The sequence below is a fragment of the Theropithecus gelada genome, chromosome 1 (genome assembly GCF_003255815.1).
Source record: "Theropithecus gelada isolate Dixy chromosome 1, Tgel_1.0, whole genome shotgun sequence".
In the NCBI taxonomy this organism is placed as follows: domain Eukaryota; kingdom Metazoa; phylum Chordata; class Mammalia; order Primates; family Cercopithecidae; genus Theropithecus; species Theropithecus gelada.
The window spans coordinates 149,806,149-149,831,969 of NC_037668.1; the positions used below are offsets into that span (position 1 = coordinate 149,806,149).

General features: G+C 36.3%; 1 protein-coding gene across 1 annotated transcript in view; it reads left to right on the top strand.

The window, feature by feature from the left end:
- Positions 1-25,821, top strand: part of USH2A (usherin) — a 795,153-nt gene that overhangs the window by 575,444 nt on the left and 193,888 nt on the right. The window contains exon 46 of the mRNA XM_025367257.1: positions 3,192-3,304. Within this exon, the coding sequence (XP_025223042.1) occupies positions 3,192-3,304 (113 nt within the window). The remainder of the gene's footprint in view (positions 1-3,191; positions 3,305-25,821) is intronic.

Genomic DNA, 25,821 nt, shown 5'->3' on the forward strand with positions numbered 1-25,821 from the left:
CTGTGGCCTTGTAGTATAGTCTAAAGTCAGGTAGTGTGATGCCTCCAGACTTGTTCTTTTTACTTATGATTGTTGTGGCTATACAGGCTCTTTTTTGGTTCCATATGAACTTTAAAGTAGTTTTTTCCAATTTCGTGAAGAATGTCAATGGTAGTTTAATGGGAATATCACTGAATCTGTTAATTACTTTGGGCAATATGGCCCTTTTCGTGACATTTTTTCTTCCTATCCATGGGCGTGGAATGTTTTTCCATTTGTTTGTGTCCTCTCTGATTTTCTTAAGCAGTGGTTTGTTTTCATTGCACACCATGATTCCCATAACCTACCTGAGATGTCTTAGCATGGAATATGTGGACTGATGTTTATGTTCATGATTCTTACAGTGAGTCCATGTATGCAGGTAGGCCGTAGGCCAAATTATAAAACAGAAATCAAGCTCCAAATAAATTAGAAACATAGCTATATAAAAAAGGCTAACACAGGAAAGTGATGGAGGATTTGCTGTATTGTCTTCTTTTGACCCCTGTTCGAGAAAGCTCATTTTTCAAAAGACACCTTATTCATTTGCTTTATAAAGACTTGAAATACAACCTAGAAGTGAGAACATTGTGTGCTGTGCATGCATGTGCAGCTCAGCTCTCTAACTCTAGATTAAGAGTTAACGTTTAAAAGTGTTTAAGGCCTATTCTATGGGGAAGGCTTTATTTATACCACTACTGGTTTGAGTCAGGTATAAATAACTCAAACCAGTAGGTATAAAGCTTCCCCTTCTGGTAGCCTGAAGAGAGTGGAAACAGATGAAGATGCAAAAGACCAAAGTAGAATCCAATAATAGAATTTTGTTATTAGTGACTAAGATACTGTTATTCCAGATTACTATATTTTTTGTGAAGCTTTTTGCAGTCCAAGAATACTGTACTTGATATAGCTATTGCATTTCTGAAAATTTGAACATCAAATTTCAGTGGTTTTCATTATGATGTCAAAGGTGATTTGGTTTCATTTAAAATAAGCATTTAATTGTAATGCCTAATACTTTAGAATTAAGGCTTTCTATGCTAAGCCCATCTGTAAAATAGCTATTGATTTTAAAGCACATAACACACCCAAGTATCTACTTTTGTTTTTTCTGAGACAGTCTCACTCTTGTCACCCAGGTTGAAGTGCATTGGCATGATCTCAGCTCACTGCAACCTCTGCCTCATGGAATCAAGCAATTCTCATGCCTCAGCCTCCCAAGTACCTGGGATTCCAGGTGCCCACCACCACACCAGGTTATTTTTTGTGTCTATTTTTAGTAGAGACAGAGTTTCACCATGTTGACCAGGCTGGTCTCAAACTCCTGACCTCAGGTGATCCACCTGCCTCAGCTTTCCAAAGTGCTGGGATTACAGGTGTGAGCCACTTCACCCAGCCAAATATCTACTTTTTGAATAATCCCTTTATATGTCCCCTTTACAAATAAATAATCATTTCATTTTTATTCAGTTTTATCTCTTTTTAATATAAATATAGTAAGCTTTATATTTGTGTTTCATTCACATGTTATACAATATAGTTATAGCACTAGAAATAGATCCCAAAATGGAGACTTGGAATGTTAACATTAGTAAAAATTTAAAAATATTGGCACATTTCTCTAACATTTGAGGTTAAAACATATATAATCATCTGGCTACTACCAGTAGCCATTGGTCATTTTCCTTTGACCAATGAATCAAACGAAATGTTTTCTGGAGAAATATTTGAATATACCTAAGTAGTTTAGAGCTTAAAGTTATGTTAACATTTAGATGAGAAGCCAATAGGGTACAGTGGAGAGCAACTCAGATATCCTAAATCTTACCAGCTTGACCATATTCCCTTTCTTCTCTGCAAATTTGTTTAAATGGAGTTATGAGGAATCAATACAATTATTTGTGCTTATTTCCATTATAATATTTGGCACATATTAGATACATAATAGATTCAGTTGAATTGATTCTGAGTTACTTCATTGTGTATCATAGAATCAATTTTTTCCAATATGTATAAAGTTCATTTTCATTAATTATATTACAGCGTTATATTTTAAGTTCATCTGCCTTTATTTCAGATTTAATTGGACATGCTTAGAATGTACACCCTTGATAGTTTTTAAATATCCACTATTAATACCTCAAAAGACAATATGGCATCAACAAGTAACACAACTCATACAGCATTATGAACATATCCCTCAACTAACATTTAGGTACACTAGTAATAAAATAGCATATCTACTAAATACAAGAATCCCATTTGCCTTTCTTCAACCATCAAAGGAACAATCAGATAATTGTTTCACATAGAAGCTCAGAATTAGTGTTTAAGATTCATTAGCACCTAGCTTGCCTTCTCCATTTATGTATTAGATACTCAAAGTAAATTAGCACTGTAAAAAGTACAGTTCCTCTTAGGTTTATCCTTTAATTGAGAGCAAAATAATATTGATTTGTAGATGTTCCCAATCTTTTGTATATTCATTTCTCTCTCTTCCCTCTTGGTTAATGCGTTCCTTTTGTGTTACTAATGCTTGATGAACCCCATTTCTAATCTTCAGTTATTCCACTCTCCTCAGTTTTTATTCAGATTAGGTGGCAGAATTAAAGGGATGAATGATGATTTTCTGCTGTGATTAAGGTAAAAATACAATTGCATCTGGAATAAATGGATATAAAATACCTCAGCCATATTGGAAGGCTTCTCTAGGCCTCATTTTTCTTCCACTAGACATTAGCATTTAGGCTATTTGTTTTACAGTGTCAAGACTTCCAGAAGATATCATCATTACACTACTTAGTTATAGATTTAGAGAACAGTAAGCAGTGATAACCTATTATGTTTGCAAACTGTCACTTGGGCATCTTCCATTCCTTGACTATGCTCTGAGTAGATTAATGTATCTTTCTCTTTCTGAATAGTTGAAACCAGAGAGTAAACATCATCATTCCCATCACTAAATCAATTGTCTTGATCCCAATTCTGTACCCTCCTCTGAGTTCATTCCTTTGGAGTCAGTTAACATCAAAAATGAATATTGATTTAACCTCAAGATGTTATAGAGAACTATAAGAGATTCATGTGAAATGAGGGAAGGTGGGATTCAGACTATTGTTAGTACATATTTCAAAAATAGTTGCATTTATTTTTTTCTAAACTAATGTTTGCAGGTTGAAGTCTGCACAATATATGCCTGCGTGAAAAGCAATGGAACGCAAATCACCACTGTGGAAGATACTCCAAGTGATATACCAACACCCACAATTCGTGGCATCACTTCAAGGTAAAAAAATTTGTGTCAGTTAATCTAAGGAACTCTGATCAGAAGAAATGAAAATAAAAACCAAAGGTATCCTCTCAGCCATGACAATCTCATTTAATGGGTTCTTACAACTATGTGTGTAAATCAAATTTTTGATATTATTTCACAGATGTTAAGCTTCACTGGACTTCCAATGACATTTAACCTTTAATTTCCCTGATTGCCCAGCCTCAGATTTTTTATTTAGTAACCTGTAAACAAATACTGGAAATACATGTCTCCTTATTTGAATGTTTCCTTTAGTGAATCCTTTTGCAAAGCATAATACACGCTTAATTGTAATGACTACCTTCTAACTTAATCTTTTTGGTTAAAAAAAAAAACTGATTTATATACATCAGAGTGCCCTAAAGATAGAAATCTGTAAAATTAATAGGGCAGATAATGTTTAGATAACCATTATCAATTTTGTCAGCTTCTTTGTAGAATCACTTTATTTTTCTTTATTCTTTTGTTGCTGAGAAATGACCATAGTTTGAAAGCGAGTCTCTTTATAATTCATAATTAGTAACAACAATAATAATAATATTTGGTGTTGTTTCCAAAGCTGAAAATAAGATAGTAAATTGTTCATCTGTTTGTATCAACTTGAGGCTGGGAAAAGAAATCTTAGTGCTTTCACATTATACTTTTTGCTTAAGCCAAATGAATCACCCTCACCTATACATACAAACAACACACACACACACACAAACACACACACACTGAAATAATCAGTCTATTATTAATGTTTCAATTCTGAAGGATTCCTCTATGGCATGTTGAAATTTCCAGATTTTAAATCGGTTAAAAAAAAATTAGTACTGGTTTTGGCAACCGATGGTGAAAATAATTAGAAAAACCCAACTAACAGGACTGTTAGCTGTTCTTGGCAATAATCATATCTTGTCTCCTTGAGTATATCTTCTCTCAAACACGCGATAGATAATGATCTAATTTTTGACATACTAATTAGTTTATAATCCCCCCAGCAGATATCTCTCAACCTATTCACAATATTGTCTACTATGCAGGGAGGAAATAGTCACATAAATGGGCATTAGAGATCTTTATTCTTTTAGCAAACACATCTGTGGCCATAATAATATAGAAGGCAAAAGTAATACAAAAGAGCATAAGACATGATTCTAAATTTGCAAAGTTCCAGTATACTGTGGAAGATACTCCCCTAAATAAATGTTTATAGAACAATGTGAAAAACACTATAATATGAGGTTTATGATGTGCAAGAAGAACATAAACAGAAAAATAGCAAACTTTACCCAGAATTGTCAGTGAAGGCATCATGGAAGATGTGACATTTGAGTTCAGTCTTGAAAAGCTCAAGAAAGAATTATAGTTAGGTGGGTGGATGTTTTCAAATTCTTGTCTACTGGCATCCCTATGACTCAAGCCCATGTGAATGACATAACAGAATATGCCTCATAATACATATTTATTTATAACTAAAAATAATACCTAAGCTTTATAAGAAATGGAACAAATGTGACTGTGTCTCTATGATTTTTTTTCCTTTAAGAAGATTATTACACATAATAACAGGACAAATATTTTTAGTTGCTATTAAAAGCTGCTTGTATCCAAATACATTAAATTGATGGCAAAAAACATTAAAGAGAGTATTATACAACAAGAACAAGGAAAGTGAGAGAGGAGACAACAACAGAAAAGAGATTGCAACATGATTTTGTAAGCAATATTTGTCAGAAAGAGGCAAATGATTTAATACAGTGGAGAAATTTACAACCAAAATATTGGTTGACGAAAGAGAATAATGACAGGAAACAAACTGTTTTTTCCACAGAGAACTGGAGAGGCTGGGCACTTAGAAGTTTTAAGGATGTAAAGAGGAGGAGGGAGGGTAAGGTTTAAAGCTGAAATCGTAGAGCAAGACACAACTGTTAACAAAGAAGTGTTTGGAATCCCAGGTCTCTTGCCTCTTTGCTGTGCATCCAGGGGTCTATTTCTCTTCCTCCACATGACAAAGTCCACCGACTAGGAGATTAGACATTTATTCTCTGGAGAAACTGAGGGCTACTAGGCACAGGGGAGCTGAGATGAGATGCAGAAGTAAAAACAGTGATAAAGTGAGACCACAACCTGAATAGTGCAATTTTTGGCTAATTTTCCCACTTCTGTCCTCAGGAGCAAGTAGCCAAGTCATAAACACCTCCAGATAGGAAACTGAACATTCTTTTCTAGAAAAAAATGAATAATCCAAATAAAATACCTCCAGACAATAGCATATAGGGATCCCTAACAGTGAAAACAACTTGCTCCCTGGTCACGCGATAGGGAAGTATGCCAATCAACAAGGGTCACCTACCTATAAAGCTTTTAGTCAGCCTTTCTTTTTTTTTTTTTTTTTTTTGGTGCAACGCTCTTAAATATAAAAAGGGGACCAAAATAAACAAAAGACATGATATAATAGATTCAGAGACATTGCAGGTGAGGAAAAAAAATTATAACCTCAGACAGATAAAAGAAGATTCTCTAACCATAAAATGGAAGGAGCATATTTAAAAAAAAAAAAAAGTGGATAAAACCTCATGGAAATTAAAAGAGTGAAAAGCTGAATTGAAACTTTCGAAGAAAGTTCAAGGGAATGTCTTTGAAAGTGCAATGAAACACAAAGATTTAAGAGAGAGAGAGAGAAAGAAAAAAATAATAGAAAGCATCTAGGAAGTCTAATATTTGAATAGTAAGAGCTTCGACAGAGAATCAAAGGAAAAGAGGGAGAAAATTTAAAAAAGACAAGAAAATATCCCAGAACCAATGTACTATTGTGCAGATCAAAAGATTCCCTGAATACCAACAATATGACTAAAATATGATTACATATAAAGGGATATTATCAGGAAATTGCAGAGTACCATGTTTAAAAAGCACATCCAAAGAGCTACCAGGAAGAACAGACACTACCACAATCAAGATATAAAACAGCATCATGATGTCGGGCTCCTTTATTGCTAACCCCTCTTCTACCCTTCCTAAAACTAAGCAAACACTACCATGTTTTGGTCTATATAATTCTGCCTTTTCCATGTTGTCATGTAAAAGGGTCATATAATATGTAGCCATTCAAAGGGCTTCTTTTACTTAGCATAATGCATTTAAGATTTGTCCATCTTATTGTATACATACTAGTAGTTGTATACATACTAGTAGTTGTCAGTTTTTGTTGCTAAGTTTACATTATATGAAAGTTCTACAGTTTGTGCACAGTTTGGATAGTTTTCAGTTCTCCGTGACCAAGATTAAAGTTGCTATAAAACATTAAATACAGGTTTTTGTGTAAATATATATTTTCATTTCATTTGGGCAAATACCCAGGAGTTGGATGGCTGAGTCATAAAGAAACTGCTAGACTGATTTACAAAGTGACTGTAACGTCTTTCATTCCTACTAGCATTGTATGAGAGTTCAAGTTGCTCTTTATTTTTCTAGAACTTGAGATAATATGAGGTGTTTTCCTCTTATTTTTTAAATAGTCATTTAATAGATGTTTAGTTGTGTGTTATTATGGGCTTAAGTTACATTTTCACTGATGACTAATGATACCGATAAGCTTTGCAATTGTTTTTTGCATGCACTTTGGCATTTGTTTACTCTGGGAAATGACATCTCCAAATTTTTTGCTAATTTGTTAATTAGATTCTTTGCTTTCTTATTTTCTGAGTTTTGAGAATTTTTAAAATATATTTTGGATTTGAGTTTCTTGTCACATATGTGATTTACGAATATTTTTTCTCTACCCTATGATTTGTCTTCAATTATCTTATTTGTGTGTTTTTAAGAGAAAGAGTTTTAAATTTCAAGAGTTAGATTTGTTACTTTTTCCTTTATGGTTTGTGCATCTGGTATTTTATCTAAGAACTCTACCTGAGTCAAGGTCACAGAGACTTTCTCTTGTCTATTTCCTAAAACATTTATATGTTTACATGTTGAATTTATATCTACGATTGGTTTTGTATTAATTTTTGTACACACTGAGGCATGGGTCAAGGTTAATTTTTTGGCATGTAAGTATTTAATAGTTTCAGCAAAATTTTTGGAAAGATTATCTTTTCTTTATCCAATATTTTTAGATTTTTGTCAAAAATCAATTTAAACATGTTCTGTAGGCCAGTTTTAGACTCTTTTAAGTTCAGTTTATCAATATGCATGCCTATACCAATATCGCACAATCTTGATTACTGTAGCTCTACAGTAAGCTGTCAAATCACATTGTATTAGTCCTCCAACTTTGACCTTTATAAAAATTATTTTGGCCTTTCTCACTACTTTGCCTGTCCATATACATTTCAGAAACAGGTCATTGATATCTATAAAACATGTGATTTTGATTAGAATTGCATTGAATTTGTGGATCAATTGGTAGAGAATTGACATCTTAACAATATCAAATGTTCTGGTTCATGAACACACTGTTGCTCATTTATTTGCATCCTCTCTCCTTTATTTTATCAGTGTTTTGTATAATCCAGTATGCAAATACTGAACATATTATATTAAATTTATACCTAATTATTTATTTAGGGGGGTGCCATTATTAATGTTTCTTTAGAACAAATTTAAATCCAATTGTTAGTTTCCAGTGTGTAGAAACACAATTAATTTTGGAATAGTGAGCTTACATCCAGCAACCTTGCTAGACTCCTTATAAGTCTTAAGAGTTTTTTATAATTCCCTAGTCTACATAGATCTTCTGCAAAGAGAAACTGTTTATTTTTTTCCTTTCCAATCAGTATGTCTTTTATTTCTTTTTCCTGCCTTATTGCACTGGATAGCTTAATAATGTAATAAGAGCACATCCTTGATTTGTTCCCAATCTTTGAAAGAAAACTTTCAGTATTTTACCCTTAGATGTGATGTTATGTATGAAATTTTTGGCAATGCCTTTTATCAGGTTGAAGAACTTACCTTTTAATTTGCTGACAGTTTTTGTTATAAATGGACATGGAATTTTGTCAAACGCTTTTTTGACATTTTAAATTTGTACTATAATCAATTATATTTACTGATTTTAAATTATTGAACTAGCCTGTATTCTCTGGATAACCACAATTTGGTTGTGATATATTTTCTTCTTTATATATTGGGGGATGCAATATGCTATTATCTTGTAGAAAATGTTCATCTGTGTTCATAAAATATATTGGGCTGTGTTTGATTTTCTTGTAATACCTTTGCCTGGATTGGGTATCATGGTAATTTCTGCTCTCATACTAACTTGGGAAGCATTTCCTTCTTTTCTGTTTTGTGGAAGAGATTGTATAAAAATGTTATTATTTCTTAAATCTTGGTAAAATTCACTGGTGAAACCCGTATTTGCCTGGAGTTTTTCTTTGATGGAAGGTTTTTTAACTCAGAATTCAGTTCCCTTAATAACATATGATATTTTGGCGATTTATTCTCCAGTGAGTTTTGTCATCTTGTGGGTGCAGAAAATTAGTTAATTTAATCAAATTTGTCAAATTTATAAGCAGGAAGTTGTTTGTAGTATGTTTGTACTGCAAACAACAATTTGTTGGAACTGATTTACACTCTTTCATTTCTGATATTGGCAGTAAGTGCCCTCTGTTTTTCTAGTCAGCCTAGAGGTTTATCAATTTTGTAGATCTTTTCAAAGAAGCATTTTTGGTTTTATTTATTTTCTATATCATCTATATTATTTTCTATTTTCCATTTCAGTGATTTCTGCTCTCTATTTTTTTCCCTTTTGCTTTGCTATTCCTTCTCTAGTTTCTTAAAGATGAAAACTTTCATTATTGATTTGAGACCTTTCTTTTTCCTTCTCCATCCTGCTTCGGTGTAAAGCTCACAAATTTTGAAATGTTGCATTTCATTTCATTTGTTCAAAACATATTTTAATTTCTCTTGAGACTTCTTTAACCCATGGATTATTTACAAGGGGATTGTTTATTTTCCAGGTATTTGGGATTTTTCAGATATGTTTCTATCTGGGTTTCCAGTTTAATTTGATTATGATCTAGGAAAGTAATTTTAGAATTTCGGTTCTTTTAAATTAGTTACAGTTTTTTCAGGGCTCGGAATATTACCTATCTTAGTGAATGTATATGCACTTTAGGAGAAGGTACAGTCTGCTGTTGTCAGATAGAGGGTTTTGTAAATGTCAATTAGTTCAAGTTGAATGATAGTGGTGTTCAGATCATCTATATACTTACTGATTTTCTGCCTCCTTGTTTTATCAGTTATTGTGAGAATAGTGTTGAAGTCTCCAAATATAACTGTGGGTTTATCTATTTCTTCTTCAGATCTATTAGTCTTTCATGTATTCTGACGTTTTGCTATTAAGTGCATACATGTTTAGGATTGTTATGTCTTGATAAACTGGCCCTTTTATCATTATGTGATAAGCCCTTTTACTTCCTGATAATTTCCTTGTTCTTAAGTTTATTTTGTCTAATATTAATATAGTCACTCCAGCTTTCGATTGCTTAGTGTAATTCTGGGTGATTTTTAGACTGATTTCTTCACATTTTGAATATTAGGTTATAAAAATCTGACTCCTGTTAAAATCCTTTGAAGAAAGTTAGAGTTCTTGTTTACTTTTTTCAGCAGATTACCAAGTGGTTAGCTTCAGACTCCAAATTCTGTTTTCCTTTGCCAGTGACTACAGTCAGTTCCTATTTTTTCATAAAGTAACATAGCAAAGCTATGAACTTTGCTTTACTACTCTGTGTCTGCACAATGGCTAATTTGGAATTTGGCTGCGGAATTATGTAATAGTTCAGATCTCGAAGTCCTCGCTGTGCTGCTTGCATAGCCTGTGTGTGTGAGGCAACCATAAATGTGAAGCTTAGAGTTCAGTCAGGACTTGTGTTGGTTCATTCATAAAATTAACTTCTAGCTTTCTTCTCTCTGAAATGTCCCCCATCATTCCAGCTCCTTTGGACTTCCCTTCCTGGATTTTTGGCTAGAATGATATGATTTCTTTTGAAATGTTTGCCTCCCAGTCTGCCTCCCGGTTTGCATAACTAGAGTTGTTCTTAAGCAATGAGGTAGGAGGAATTAGAGAAAAAAAAAATAACAAGGACTTCTCCCACATTCTTTGGACTATAGAGGCCCCATTTCTTGATTTCTCTGGACTGAAAGATTTTTTTCCCCCTTGGGGCTTTAGATTCCAATTTGGCCACAGCTGCTGCAGTGCGGCTCCTTGACTCTAATCATTCTTAGAGCAGAGACCAGAACAAAGAAGAGAAAACAAAACAAAACAAAACAAAAATGGGAGTTTTCCCTACACTCTCTGGCTTGCAAGGCTTTTTTGTTGTAGATACTCTAGCTGGAAAAAAACTTACTTTCTCTAGGGTTTTGCTTGCGTAGTTCACAGTTTCACACTGGTAGGGCCCTTGGGTTAAAAGATGGGAAGTAAAGGAGGGGGAGAAAAAATGGGAAACTCACCCTGTAACATTCATTCTTTTTTTTTTAATTTTTAATTTTTATTTGTTTATTTATTTTTTTATTACTATTATTATTTTTTTGAGATGGAGCCTTGCTCTGTTGCCCAGGCTGGAGTGCAATGGCGCGATCTCGGCTCACTGCAAGCTCCGCCTCCTGGGTTCACGCCATTCTCCTGCCTCAGCCTCCCGAGTAGCTGGGATTACAGGTGCCCACCACCACGCCTGGCTAATTTTTTCGTATTTTTAGTAGAGACGGGGTTTCACCATGTTAGCCAGGATGGTCTCAATCTCCTCATCTCGTGATCCACCTGCCTCGGCCTCCCAAAGTGCTGGGATTACAGGCGTGAGCCCCTACGCCCGGCCCGGCCGTAACATTCATTCTTAAAGTTTTGGCTCCCCTCCTGATCAGCCTGCAATTGTTAACTTTTCAGAGTCCTCAGATAGTTACTTTTCATAATTTGTGCAGATTTTGAGTTGTAATCAGTGGGAGAGAGAAGCTGTAATGGGCTTATTCCATATAGGCCTGCATGGGAAGCCCCCTTCCACCACAGTTTTCTTTCTTCCAATGCCTTTGGCAGCTTTCCTTCCCCTCCCCGCCCCCCATCAGAAGCCTAACAAAAACTTGATATAAATCGTTCATAACCAAATATTGGCATGTAAAATCTTTCCTTTCTTAAAATGATCCATAGTAGCAGAGTAACATTTTCCAAAGGCAAGACTCTAATGAGCAAGTATAGGCTGCCAAGCCATTAATCAAAATTATACCAACACCAAAGCAGTTAGCCTCCCGTGTGCATATTGTTTGTTTAATTTCGTTATACTTCTGGCAATGTATATTTGTTAGTTATGTTTCTATTTTGGTTTTAAAAAATCTTTTATATTAGCAACATGCAAAATGAAATGTGAAATCCTTCCAGAAAAACATCAGCAGACGGGGTCTACTTCTCTAGCATTTAAAATGCTTTGGTTTCTAAGAAGCCATAAATTTATTAGATTCTTTGCTTATTTTTGGTGAAATTCAGAAGTCAGTAAAATTTAACTTTCATATATTTCAATAACATACGGATAGCATACCAGCCTGTTTGATTATATGTGTGGAGTGTACCGACTCATCTTCGTCTTTGGCCTTAACTTATGCCTTGTTTTTGACTACATCTTTAGCAGTACAAGCCCTTATGCATGTTTTTCCTCTTATATATAAACCAAAGATGCCATAGCGCACAAATATAGAAGGATCAAATGGACCCTTCTAGTTTTATAAGCTGCTGCTTCAGAAACAAGCTCTGTTTCTACACTGCATTTTCCATACTTGTCATATTATCATCAGCTCCTTCTATATCCCAAAAGAATACTAACTACAGATCGATAGCCCGGACATGTCTGGCCATGGCCTACACGTGCCCTGAGTAGTTCATTTATTTGTCTTGGTGGATTTGCTGGAGTGGAATTTAATCAATAGCTAATTCATTAATTCTGGTCCTCGAGAATGTAGAGACTGAGCTGGATGAAGATAATGGGCTGGGTCTGGCTTTGATTGAAATATGACAAACACTGCAGCTGACAGCTTCACTGGGTACTGGGCTGACTATGAAGTTTAGTTATTTATTCCCCATAAATGGATAAACTAAGAAAATAACACAAATAAGAAAGATGTTTTATTACATTACTGCTAGTGTTCCAAAATGCATCATTTCCAGGCATGGCTCAAGGGAAAGTAGAGAGACAACTCAGATCATGTATTTTAATGTCTTTAATTGGAACCATGGCAGTGTTTTCACATCCAAATCAGTTTGGGAATGTGTTATTGATGAGGAGTGTGAGGTATAAGGTCTTTGTAGCACTCACAAATAATTGTTTTAAGATTTGCTTCTAGATGCTGAATGAGATCAATGATATTTTTACACACCAACTTTCCAGGAATCTTTCTGATAGCAGCATAGGTTAGATGTCTCTAAATTAATGCTAAACCACTATCATCATTAATGAATCTCCGTATATTTTTTTCCTTTGTTGTTGTTGTTGAGACAGGATCTCGTTCTGTCACCCAAGCTGGAGTGAAGCTCACTGCAGCCTTGACCTTCCAGGCTCAAGCAATCCTACCTCAGCCTCCTGAGTAGCTGGGACAATAGGCATATGCCACCATACCCAGCTAATATATTTTAAAAATTATTTTGTAAAGATGGGGTCTCACTGTGTTGCCCAAGCTGGTCTTTTGAACTCTTGGGTTCAAATCATCCTCCCGCCTTGGCCTCCCAAATTACTGGTATTACAGATGTGAGCCACACAGCACCCAGCATCCCCCTATATTTTTAAATTACTTAATGTGGAGTTAGGTATGGCTCAAGAGGTCAGAGCTTGTGGAGAAAGAGGATTCTCCTTTTTTCCTCACCAAATTTTGTAAGGCATGCTATGATATACTTTTATGCTATGACATTAGATATCAGGGAATCTCTTCTGTCCTTGATTTTTTCTGCCTAACTTTTCTCAGTGACTGATAGCTTCAACTGAAGTAATGATTTTACAGTTTTGTAAAATTAAAAGAAAAAATTAATATTTTAAATTTAATTTAATTATTTAACATTAAAAGAAAAAATTAAAGCCACATTTCTGTTTGTTGCTTTAGAAGGCAGAGTGTTGGGCTGAAGGGTACAGAATGTCAAATCACTTTTTTTCACCTGTATACCAAACTCACTTGCCAATATGGGCAGTTGTAGACTATTTTTAATATGGACTAAAACTGTCTGCTTAAATCTTTAAAGGATATGGGTAGAACCTTGAAAGAGAGAATTTGGAGTACACTTAGTGCAATTTGTACAGATCCAATCAATAGCCTTATGGACCATGGCTTTTGGGAAATACTACTCATTTGATGGCCATGAGTTCTGATTATCACATTCTGTTTAAGGAGACCTTAATAGAATAGAGTCAGAATATATAGAATGTAAACAGGATAGATAGAATATATAGAAAAGGGAAAACTGGGCTTATTCTTGTGGCTCTGCTATCACTATTTTCATTTCCTTACCTCCCTCTTCTTCCCAAACTCCTCCTAACTTCCTTACCTCTTGTAGCTCCCACAGAAACAACTCGGCCGCTGAAGTAGCCTTTGAGTGCCTTTCAGCAAAATCCACTTCTTCCTCCTAATTCACTTTAGCCCTCAACTGCCACTTTGTCCCTGATTCTCTGAACATTCATTGTTTTGTTTTGTTTTTAGTGGTTCCATTAAAAACTTACTTATGAATTCTGGGTGTCCTCAGGAAAAAGACTCCCTCTCTTGCTCAGGTAGTTCAAACAGTCTTGCAATTTTAGGCCATACTGATGTCTCAAAGATCTCTGGCCCTGTTTTCTCCTTAAACTCTAATCCCACATATCCACTTGCCTATTGATTTTATGTCATGATATTCACCCAACACTTCCATAACCATGAGCCTCAAAAGTTAATTCTTATCTGACTCATCATCTTTTTCAACACCCACTTCTGCAAATGCACCACCATCCTGCATATTATCAAGGATATATATCTTTGAAGTATTTTTAATCCCCTGAGTTTATTAAACATCGATTTTAGTACATTTTCTTTTGGAGCATCTTCTCATATATGTTACTCTTCTCCATTTCCACCACTACCACCCTTGTTCATGTTTTCATCGTTTAAGTTTATATAACCACTTCATGGAGATGTCTTAATCCAATTAGATACAAAAAGAAAAAAATATCCTTTACTTTTTACCTGCTACTTACTGCCTTAACTACACTGTCTTGACTATCCTTCTCACAATTCTCAAATACCCCTCAGGAACATCTTATGGCTTTCCAATTATTTTTAATTATGAGTCTTACTTTGATAATTAAGATTCATGATCAAGTATTAAAAAGTCCATTCTATCACCATCAAAATATTAGCCTCGCATCTACTTCAAAGCTTCTATCATTTCTTTTTTTATTTAATTAATTAATTAATTAATTATTATTATACTTTAAGTTCTAGGGTACATGTACATAACGTGCAGGTTTGTTACATATGTATACTTGTGCCATGTTGCTGTGCTGCACCCATCAACTCGTCAGCACCCATCAACTCGTCATTCATATCAGGTATAACTCCCACTGCAATCCCTCCCCCCTCCCCCCTCCCCATGATAGGCCCCAGTGTGTGAGGTTCCCCTTCCCGAGTCCAAGTGATCTCATTGTTCAGTTCCCACCTATGAGTGAGAACATGCGGTGTTTGGTTTTCTGTTCTTGTGATAGTTTGCTAAGAATGATGGTTTCCAGCTGCATCCATGTCCCTACAAAGGACACAAACTCATCCTTTTTTATGGCTGCATAGTATTCCATGGTGTATATGTGCCACATTTTCTTAATCCAGTCTGTCACTGATGGACATTTGGGTTGGTTCCAAGTCTTTGCTATTGTGAATAGTGCTGCAATAAACATACGTGTGCATGTGTCTTTATAGCAGCATGATTTATAATCCTTTGGGTATATCCCCAGTAATGGGATGGCTGGGTCATATGGTACATCTAGTTCTAGATCCTTGAGGAATCACCATACTGTTTTCCATAATGGTTGAACTAGTTTACAATCCCACCAACAGTGTAAAAGTGTTCCTATTTCTCCACGTCCTCTCCAGCACCTGTTGTTTCCTGACTTTTTAATGATTGCCATTCTAACTGGTGTGAGATGGTATCTCATTGTGGTTTTGATTTGCATTTCTCTGATGGCCAGTGATGACGAGCATTTTTTCATGTGTCTGTTGGCTGTATGAATGTCTTCTTTTGAGAAATGTCTGTTCATATCCTTTGCCCACTTTTTCATGGGGCTGTTTGTTTTTTTCTTGTAAATTTGTTTGAGTTCTTTGTAGGTTCTGGATATTAGCCGTTTGTCAGATGAGTAGATTGCAAAAATTTTCTCCCATTCTGTAGGTTGCCTGTTCACTCTGATGGTAGTTTCTTTTGCTGTGCAGAAGCTCTTTAGTTTAATGAGATCCCATTTGTCAATTTTGGCTTTTGCTGCCGTTGCTTTTGGTGTTTTAGACATGAAGTCTTTGCCCATGCCTATGTCCTGAATGGTACTACCTAGGTTTTCCTCTAGGATTTTTATGGTATTAGGCCTAACATTTAAGTCTCCAATCCATCTTGAATTAATTTTCGTATAAGGAGTAAGGAAAGGATCCAGTTTCAGCTTTCTACTTATGGCTAGCCAATTTTCCCAGCACCATTTATTAAATAGGGAATCCTTTCCCCATTTCTTGTTTCTCTCAGGTTTGTCAAAGATCAGATGGCTGTAGACGTGTGGTATTATTTCTGAGGACTCTGTTCTGTTCCATTGGTCTATATCTCTGTTTTGGTACCAGTACCATGCTGTTTTGGTTACTGTAGCCTTGTAGTATAGTTTGAAGTCAGGTAGCGTGATGCCTCCAGCTTTGCTCTTTTGACTTAGGATTGTCTTGGAAATGCGGGCTCTTTTTTTGGTTCCATATGAACTTTAAAGCAGTTTTTTCCAATTCTGTGAAGAAACTCGTTGGTAGCTTGATGGGGATGGCATTGAATCTATAAATCACCTTGGGCAGTATGGCCATTTTCACGATATTGATTCTTCCTATCCATGAGCATGGTATGTTCTTCCATTTGTTTGTGTCCTCTTTTATTTCACTGAGCAGTGGTTTGTAGTTCTCCTTGAAGAGGTCCTTTACATCCCTTGTAAGTTGGATTCCTAGGTATTTTATTCTCTTTGAAGCAATTGTGAATGGAAGTTCATTCATGATTTGGCTCTCTGTTTGTCTGTTACTGGTGTATAAGAATGCTTGTGATTTTTGCACATTAATTTTGTATCCTGAGACTTTGCTGAAGTTGCTTATCAGCTTAAGGAGATTTTGGGCTGAGACAATGGGATTTTCTAAATATACAATCATGTCATCTGCAAACAGGGACAATTTGACTTCTTCTTTTCCTAACTGAATACCCTTTATTTCTTTCTCTTGCCTGATTGCCCTAGCCAGAACTTCCAACACTATGTTGAATAGGAGTGGTGAGAGAGGGCATCCCTGTCTTGTGCCAGTTTTCAAAGGGAATTTTTCCAGTTTTTGCCCATTCAGTATGATATTGGCTGTGGGTTTGTCATAAATAGCTCTTATTATTTTGAGGTACGTTCCATCAATACCGAATTTATTGAGCGTTTTTAGCATGAAGGGCTGTTGAATTTTGTCAAAAGCCTTTTCTGCATCTATTGAGATGATCATGTGGTTCTTGTCTTTGGTTCTGTTTATATGCTGGATTATGTTTATTGATTTGCGAATGTTGAACCAGCCTTGCATCCCAGGGATGAAGCCCACTTGATCATGGTGGATAAGCTTTTTGATGTGTTGCTGAATCCGGTTTGCCAGTATTTTATTGAGGATTTTTGCATCGATGTTCATCAGGGATATTGGTCTAAAATTCTCTTTTTTTGTTGTGTCTCTGCCAGGCTTTGGTATCAGGATGATGTTGGCCTCATAAAATGAGTTAGGGAGGATTCCCTCTTTTTCTATTGATTGGAATAGTTTCAGAAGGAATGGTACCAACTCCTCCTTATACCTCTGGTAGAATTCAGCTGTGAATCCATCTGGTCCTGGACTTTTTTTGGTTGGTAGGCTATTAATTATTGCCTCAATTTCAGAGCCTACTATTGGTCTATTCAGGGATTCAACTTCTTCCTGGTTTAGTCTTGGAAGAGTGTAAGTGTCCAGGAAATTATCCATTTCTTCTAGGTTTTCCAGTTTATTTGCGTAGAGGTGTTTATAGTATTCTCTGATGGTAGTTTGTATTTCTGTGGGGTCGGTGGTGATATCCCCTTTATCATTTTTAATTGCGTCGATTTGATTCTTCTCTCTTTTCTTCTTTATTAGTCTTGCTAGTGGTCTGTCAATTTTGTTGATCTTTTCAAAAAACCAACTCCTGGATTCATTGATTTTTTGGAGGGTTTTTTGTGTCTCTATCTCCTTCAGTTCTGCTCTGATCTTAGTTATTTCTTGTCTTCTGCTAGCTTTCGAATGTGTTTGCTCTTGCTTCTCTAGTTCTTTTAATTGTGATGTTAGAGTGTCAATTTTTGATCTTTCCTGCTTTCTCTTGTGGGCATTTAGTGCTATAAATTTCCCTCTACACACTGCTTTAAATGTGTCCCAGAGATTCTGGTATGTTGTATCTTTGTTCTCATTGGTTTCAAAGAACATCTTTATTTCTGCCTTCATTTCGTTATGTACCCAGTAGTCATTCAGGAGCAGGTTGTTCAGTTTCCATGTAGTGGAGCGGTTTTGATTGAGTTTCTTAGTCCTAAGTTCTAGTTTGATTGCACTGTGGTCTGAGAGACAGTTTGTTATAATTTCTGTTCTTGTACATTTGCTGAGGAGTGCTTTACTTCCAATTATATGGTCAATTTTGGAGTAAGTACGATGTGGTGCTGAGAAGAATGTATATTCTGTTGATTTGGGGTGGAGAGTTCTATAAATGTCTATTAGGTCTGCTTACTGCAGCGATGAGTTCAATTCCTGGATATCCTTGTTAACTTTCTGTCTCGTTGATCTGTCTAATGTTGACAGTGGAGTGTTGAAGTCTCCCATTATTATTGTATGGGAGTCTAAGTCTCTTTGTAAGTCTCTAAGGACTTGCTTTATGAATCTGGGTGCTCCTGTATTGGGTGCATATATATTTAGGATAGTTAGCTCTTCCTGTTGAATTGATCCCTTTACCATTATGTAATGGCCTTCTTTGTCTCTTTTGATCTTTGATGGTTTAAAGTCTGTTTTATCAGAGACTAGGATTGCAACCCCTGCTTTTGTTTGTTCTCCATTTGCTTGGTAAATCTTCCTCCATCCCTTTATTTTGAGCCTATGTATGTCTCTGCGTGTGAGATGGGTCTCCTGAATACAGCAGACTGATGGGTCTTGACTCTTTATCCAGTTTGCCAGTCTGTGTCTTTGCATTGGAGCATTTAGTCCATTTACATTTAAGGTTAAGATTGTTATGTGTGAACTTGATCCTGCCATTATGATATTAACTGGTTATTTTGCTCGTTAGTTGATGCAGTTTCTTCCTAGCCTCGAAGGTCTTTACATTTTGGCATGTTTTTGCAATGGCTGGTACCGGTTGTTCCTTTCCATGTTGAGTGCTTCCTTCAGGGTCTCTTGTAAGGCAGGCCTAGTGGTGACAAAATCTCTAAGCATTTGCTTATCTGTAAAGGATTTCATTTCTCCTTCACTTATGAAACTTAGTTTGGCTGGATATGAAATTCTGGGTTTAAAATTCTTTTCTTTAAGAATGTTGAATATTGGCCCCCACTCTCTTCTGGCTTGGAGAGTTTCTGCCAAGAGATCTGCTGTGAGTCTGATGGGCTTCCCTTTGTGGGTAACCCGACCTTTCTCTCTGGCTGCCCTTAAGATTTTTTCCTTCATTTCAACTTTGGTGAATCTGGCAATTATGTGTCTTGGAGTTGCTCTTCTCGAGGAGTATCTTTGTGGCGTTCTCTGTATTTCCTGGATTTGAATGTTGGCCTGCCCTACTAGGTTGGGGAAGTTCTCCTGGATGATATCCTAAAGAGTGTTTTCTAACTTGGTTCCATTTTCCCCCTCACTTTCAGGCACCCCAATCAGACGTAGATTTGGTCTTTTTACATAATCCCATACTTCTTGCAGGCTTTGTTCATTTCTTTTTCTTCTTTTTTCTTTTGGTTTCTCTTCTCGCTTCATTTTGTTCATTTGATCCTCAATCGCTGATACTCTTTCTTCCAGTTGATCGAGTCGGTTACTGAAGCTTGTGCATTTGTCACGTATTTCTCGTGTCATGGTTTTCATCTCTTTCATTTCGTTTATGACCTTCTCTGCATTAATTACTCTAGCCATCAATTCTTCCACTTTTTTTTCAAGATTTTTAGTTTCTTTGCACTGGGTACGTAATTCCTCTTTTAGCTCTGAGAAGTTTGATGGACTGAAGCCTTCTTCTCTCATCTCGTCAAAGTCATTCTCCGTCAAGCTTTGATCTGTTGCTGACGATGAGCTGTGCTCCTTTGCTGGGGGAGATGCGCTCTTATTTTTTGAATTTCCAGCTTTTCTGCCCTGCTTTTTCCCCATCTTTGTGGTTTTATCTGCCTCTGGTCTTTGATGATGATGGTGACGTACTGATGAGGTTTTGGTGTAGGTGTCCTTCCTGTTTGATAGTTTTCCTTCTAACAGTCAGGACCCTCAGCTATAGGTCTGTTGGAGATTGCTTGAGGTCCACTCCAGACCCTGTTTGCCTGGGTGTCAGCAGCAGAGGCTGCAGAAGATAGAATATTGCTGAACAGCGAGTGTACCTCTCTGATTCTTGCTTTGGAGGCTTCCTCTCAGGGGTGTACTCCACCCTGTGAGGTGTGGGGTGTCAGACTGCCCCTAGTGGGGGATGTCTCCCAGTTAGGCTACTCAGGGGTCAGGGACCCACTTGAGCAGGCAGTCTGTCCCTTCTCAGATCTCAACCTCCGTGTTGGGAGATCCACTGCTCTCTTCAAAGCTGTCAGACAGAGTCATTTGCGTCTTAGAGGTTTCTGCTGCTTTTGTTGTTGTTTACTGTGCCCTGTCCCCAGAGGTGGAGTCTACAGAGACAGGCAGGTTTCCTTGAGCTGCTGTGAGCTCCACCCAGTTCGAGCTTCCCAGCAGCTTTGTTTACCTACTTAAGCCTCAGCAATGGCGGGCGCCCCTCCCCCAGCCTCACTGCTGCCTTGCCACGAGATGGCAGACTGCTGTCCTAGCAATGAGGGAGGCTCCGTGGGTGTGGGACCCTCCCGGCCAGGTGTGGGATATAATCTCCTGGTGTGCCTGTTTGCTTAAAGTGCAGTATTGGGGTGGGAGTTACCTGATTTTCCAGGTGTTGTGTGTCTCAGTTCCCCTGGCTAGGAAAAGGGATTCCCTTTCCCCTCGTGCTTCCCAGGTGAGGCGATGCCTCGCCCTGCTTCAGCTCTCGCTGGTCGGGCTGCAGCAGCTGACCAGCACCGATTGTCCGGCACTCCCCGGTGAGATGAACCCAGTACCTCAGTTGAAAATGCAGAAATCACCAGTCTTCTGTGTCACTCGCGCTGGGAGTTGGAGACTGGAGCTGTTCCTATTTGGCCATCTTGCTCCGCTCCAAAGCTTCTATCATTTCTAAAGCTCAGGCCTAACTGTAGCTTGCTCTTTTCCTCCCCCTTACTCATTCTTCTCTGTTCCATTTTATCCAAATATGTTCCCTCTCAATATTATTATTTCACTGCCATCACTGGTTGACAATCACAGCTCTGCATTGGCAATCGATGCTTTATTGGGCAATTGTATGTTTTCCTTGAGAGGTCCTCCTGAGAATCTTTGAATAGCCAAATTCCCTCACACAAGTGTTGCCCTTTATAGCTGATCACTTGTGGTGCCAAAAGAGCAGAACATTCCAAAGACTCTTCCTGCTGGAGTCTCCTCATGCCAGAAGGCCACTGTCCTGGACAATGTACCTTCAAGGTAGCTCAAGCCTAGCCATCTTGCAAGGCATTCACTTAGTTCTTGAGAAACTCATCCATCTATGCCATGCTATAGATTGATATCATGGTATTCTAGGCTTAACCTTTCATTGCAGAACTGCTCTGGCTAATTTCTGCCACCATAATTCTCTGAGAAGCAAGCTTTATTTTCTGTGCTTATATAGACTGCCAAAATTAAGAGTTCCCTATTAAGCTGTCCCAAGATCTCCTCACCACATTTTCCTCCAGGGACAAAAGGAGGGAAATGTGTGTCCCTTTTTATTAAATGAACATGGGTTTTGCATTTTGATTTTTTTACCTACTACAATTTATAATAAACATCTCAGTAGGATAATTAAATATTCAATGACTTGACTTGAAAGCAAAGAATCAAATTTGTCATGTTACATTTATTTAGTCTTTGTTAAGTGTTCTGATCATTTTTGATAACCACGATCTGGAATAATATTGGAGAACTTGAGTGTTACATAAATGATTGACAAAAATGACCATATTGATTAGGAAAAATGCCTGTGTAAACATAATCAGAGAATCTAGAGCTATTTAATCCATAACAATTTAAGTTAGTATCTTAGAGTCAATGAAGATTTCCTTTCTCTGGTCAAACAAAAATGTTTTGAAAAAATTGGGAGAAAATATTAGAATGAAATTTTAAAGAATAGTAATGTGAACCCTGACTCTTCATAAAAATTTGATCTGATTGCATCATTTTGATATTCACCTGTATAAAAGTAAGTGATAGTAAATTATTTTCCCTACACTCCTTTGTAGCTTCAATGATATTGTGTACTTTAAGGGACAATTGGAAGTGATGAGATCTGGGGAGAGTGAAATGCACCTGTAATTCTAACTACTTGGGAGCCTGAGTCAGGAGGATTGCTTGAGCCCAGGAGTCCAGCCTGAGTAATATAGCAAGATCCCATCTCTAAAAATAAATAAAGAAGAAAGTGATGACAACTGTGGAGGTGGCCACAATAGTATGTATTAGTAACAGTAATAGAATAGTAATTCTGTTGACAATATGACATAATTAAAAAGAAATAACTCCAACTAGAATGTCTGAACACTTGATGAATTCATGTAGGAAAATATGTGTAAAGAACTTCTAGTTCCAAAATGATGACATAGAAGCAAGTTGGCTTCACTCCTCTCTACAGAAAACAGAAACAAATGTGCATAACTGAGATTATCACAGCAATATCCCAGAACTCAAATATGAGGAAAAGACGGTTCCCACAGTCACAGAGAAGTGAAAATCTCTAAGCAGATGGTAAGAAATTTGGACTTTCGTATCCACAACGCCCATCCTCTCAATATATTCCACACCACACTTGTGGAAAATATTTCCCTGACCCTTGATTTCTGCACTGGAAAAGTGCGATTGCAGTGGACAGTTTCCCGACCATCTTAGGTTACCTGGCAGGAGACCTTTACCTGCCTCAACCCACAGGAAGCATCAGGAGTGCCCAAAGGGATCTATCTCTGTGAGGACATCCAGAGACAACATGGGAAGATGGGACTACCATCACCAACCCTGGAAATTCTGCTCTGTAACTCAGTAAAAGGAGATGCCAAATCAGAGTGGCTGTTCAGCAGCACCACACTGTAGTAGTTTCACACCACAGGTTTCCTGGGTACCAAACCTCACCCAGCCTCCTCATGCTACCAGGATATCCCCATTGGAACCTCCCCTATTTGGGAAAGGTGGTATTCTGATAGTTTACTGGAGACAAGGCAAACCTGGACCTCAGGCACCATCTAGTGCCAAAAAGGAGGCAGTGACCCATTGAATTAAAAAACAAAATGAAAGAAAATGAACAGAAAAATTACAAAGAATTTCTGCAAACATATCTAAGAAAAACCAAAGCAAGCCAGACAGAGAAAACTACAATAAATAACTAATCTTTCAATGCAAAAACATAGACATACATCCATAAGAAATGGAGAGAAGAGTAATATATGATAGGATATTCCAAAAGAAAATGTACTAAAGTTGATGTTAAATAAACTCAGGAAATTAAAAATAATTCAAAGATACATATCCTTGATAATATGCAGGATGACAGTGTGTTTGTAGACATACGACCTGTTTCTTTAAACAGGGAAGCAGGATCTCCTCAAGCTGACAAAAGCAAAGAACAGTGACTGACCCTAACAAGATGGTGATAGTTGAACTCTATGACCAAGAATTCAAAATAACAGTTTTAAGGAAACTCAGTGATTACCAAGATAGTACATAAGATAAATTCAGATATTTCTCAAAATATTTAACAAAGAGATTAAAATGTTTCAAAAAATTAAAAAGAAATCTTGGATCTGAGAAATACATCTGCTGAAGTGAAAAATTCATTAGAGGCTCTCAATAGCAAAACAGATCAGAGGAAAGCATCAACAAACTTGAGACAGGCTATTTGAAAATACACAGAGGTGGGGATAAAAGAATGAAAACAAGTGAAGATCACCTACAAGATACATAGAAAACTACCTGAAAAGACCAAATCTAGAAATTATTGGTGTTCAAGAGGAAGTTGAACAACAGCAAAGGGTAGAAAGCTTTTTAAAAGAAAGACTAATAGAAAACTTTCTAAAATGTAAGAAATAGATAAATATCCAAATATAGAAAGATCAGAGAAGACCAGATTTGATTAAAATAAGATTATTCCAAGGCATATAATAATCAAATTCTTAAACGTCAGTGACAATGAGAGGATCCTAAAAGCAGCAAGAGAAAAGAAGCAAATAACATATTTTAAAGCTTCAATTTGACAACAGTCTTCTCAACAGAAACCATACAAGCTAGGAGGAAGTGGGATGACATTTTCAAAGTGCTAAAGTAAAAAAAAAAAAAAAAAAAAAAAGCCATATAAAAATGCTGTATACAGTAAAGCTATCCTTCAAATATGAAAGAGAAATGAAGTCCTTCCCAGATAAATAAAGGCTGAGGTAATTTAACACTAAGAGACCCATCTTATAAGAAATACTACAGGGAGTTCTTCAAACTGCAAGAAATAAAAAACTGATGCACAGAAAGAAAATATTTGAAAGCAAACCCACTGATAAATTAAGTATACAGACAAACCCAGAATATTCTAATATGGTAATTGCAGCATGCAATCCACTCATCACTTCAGGATGAAGCCCAAAAGACAAGTTTATCAAAAACAATAGTAGGCACAGCAACCTGTTAAGAGATAGATAACATAAAAATATACAAATTGAGACAGCATAAAATCAAAATGTGGAGAAATACAGTTAAATTTTAGAGCTTTTTCATTTTTTCTTTGTTTTTATTCTTTGATTTGTGATCTAAGATAAGTTGTCTTTATTTAAAATAACTTGTTATATCTATGTTTTTTGTAAGCCTTATAAAAGATTCACTAAAATAAAAAGCAACGAATTGAAACATGTTCCCAGAGAAAACTACTTAACCACAAGGAAGACAGTAAGAAAGGAAGAGAGAAGTTGCAACACAACCAGAAAACTAAAAGCACTGAATACAAATGGATACAATTCTCCAATTAATAGGCATAAAGTACCTGAATGAATTAAGGAATAAGACCCAACTATATGTTGAGAAATCCACTTCATCTATGAAGAAACACGTAGACTCGAAGTTACAGAGTATTCCATGCAAGTGGAAACCAAAAAAAGAGCAGAAGTAGCTATACTTATAAAATAGATAAAACTGCAAGTTTTAGTCTACAACTAAAGTCACAGACTGTAAAAATAGGCAAAGGTCACTGTATCAGGACAAAGGGATCAATTCAACAAGAGAATATAAAAATTATAAATATCTATGGACCCAACATCAGAGCTTCCAGATGCAAAAATTAATATATCTAAAGGAAAGATAGACTGCAATACAAAAATAGTCAGGAAATTCAACACCTCACTCTCAGTAATGTACAATTCATCCAGACAAAAATTCAACAAGGAAACATCAAAGTTAAACTACACACTAGACCAAATAGGTCTGACGCTTACAGAACATTTCACCCAACTGCTGCAGAATATACATTTTTTTATCGGCACGTGGAATATTTTCCAAAATAGATCATGTCTTATGTCACAAAACTCAGTAAGCTCAAAAAAGTAGAAATTATATCAAATATCTTTTCTGACTACAATGGGATAAACTAGAAATCAATAACAAGAGACGAAACTTGGAGAATACACAAACACATGGAAATTAGACAACATGCTCCTGAATGACCAATGGATCAATGAAGAAGTAGAGAAAACTTTAATATTTCTCAAAAAAATGAAAATGGCAATACAACATGCCAAAATCTTTGGAATAAAGCAAAGACACTACGAAGCAGGGAGTTCATATCAATAAACACCTACATCAAAAAAGTAGAAAGACTTCAAATAAACATCTTAATGATGAACCTCAGGGAATTAGAAAAACAAGAACAAACCAAACCTAAAATTAGTAGGAGGAAATAAATAATAAAGATCAAAGCAGAAGTAAATGAAATTGAGACTAAAAAATACAGAAAATCAATTAAATGATAAAAGTTAGTTTCTTGAAAAGAGAAACAAAGT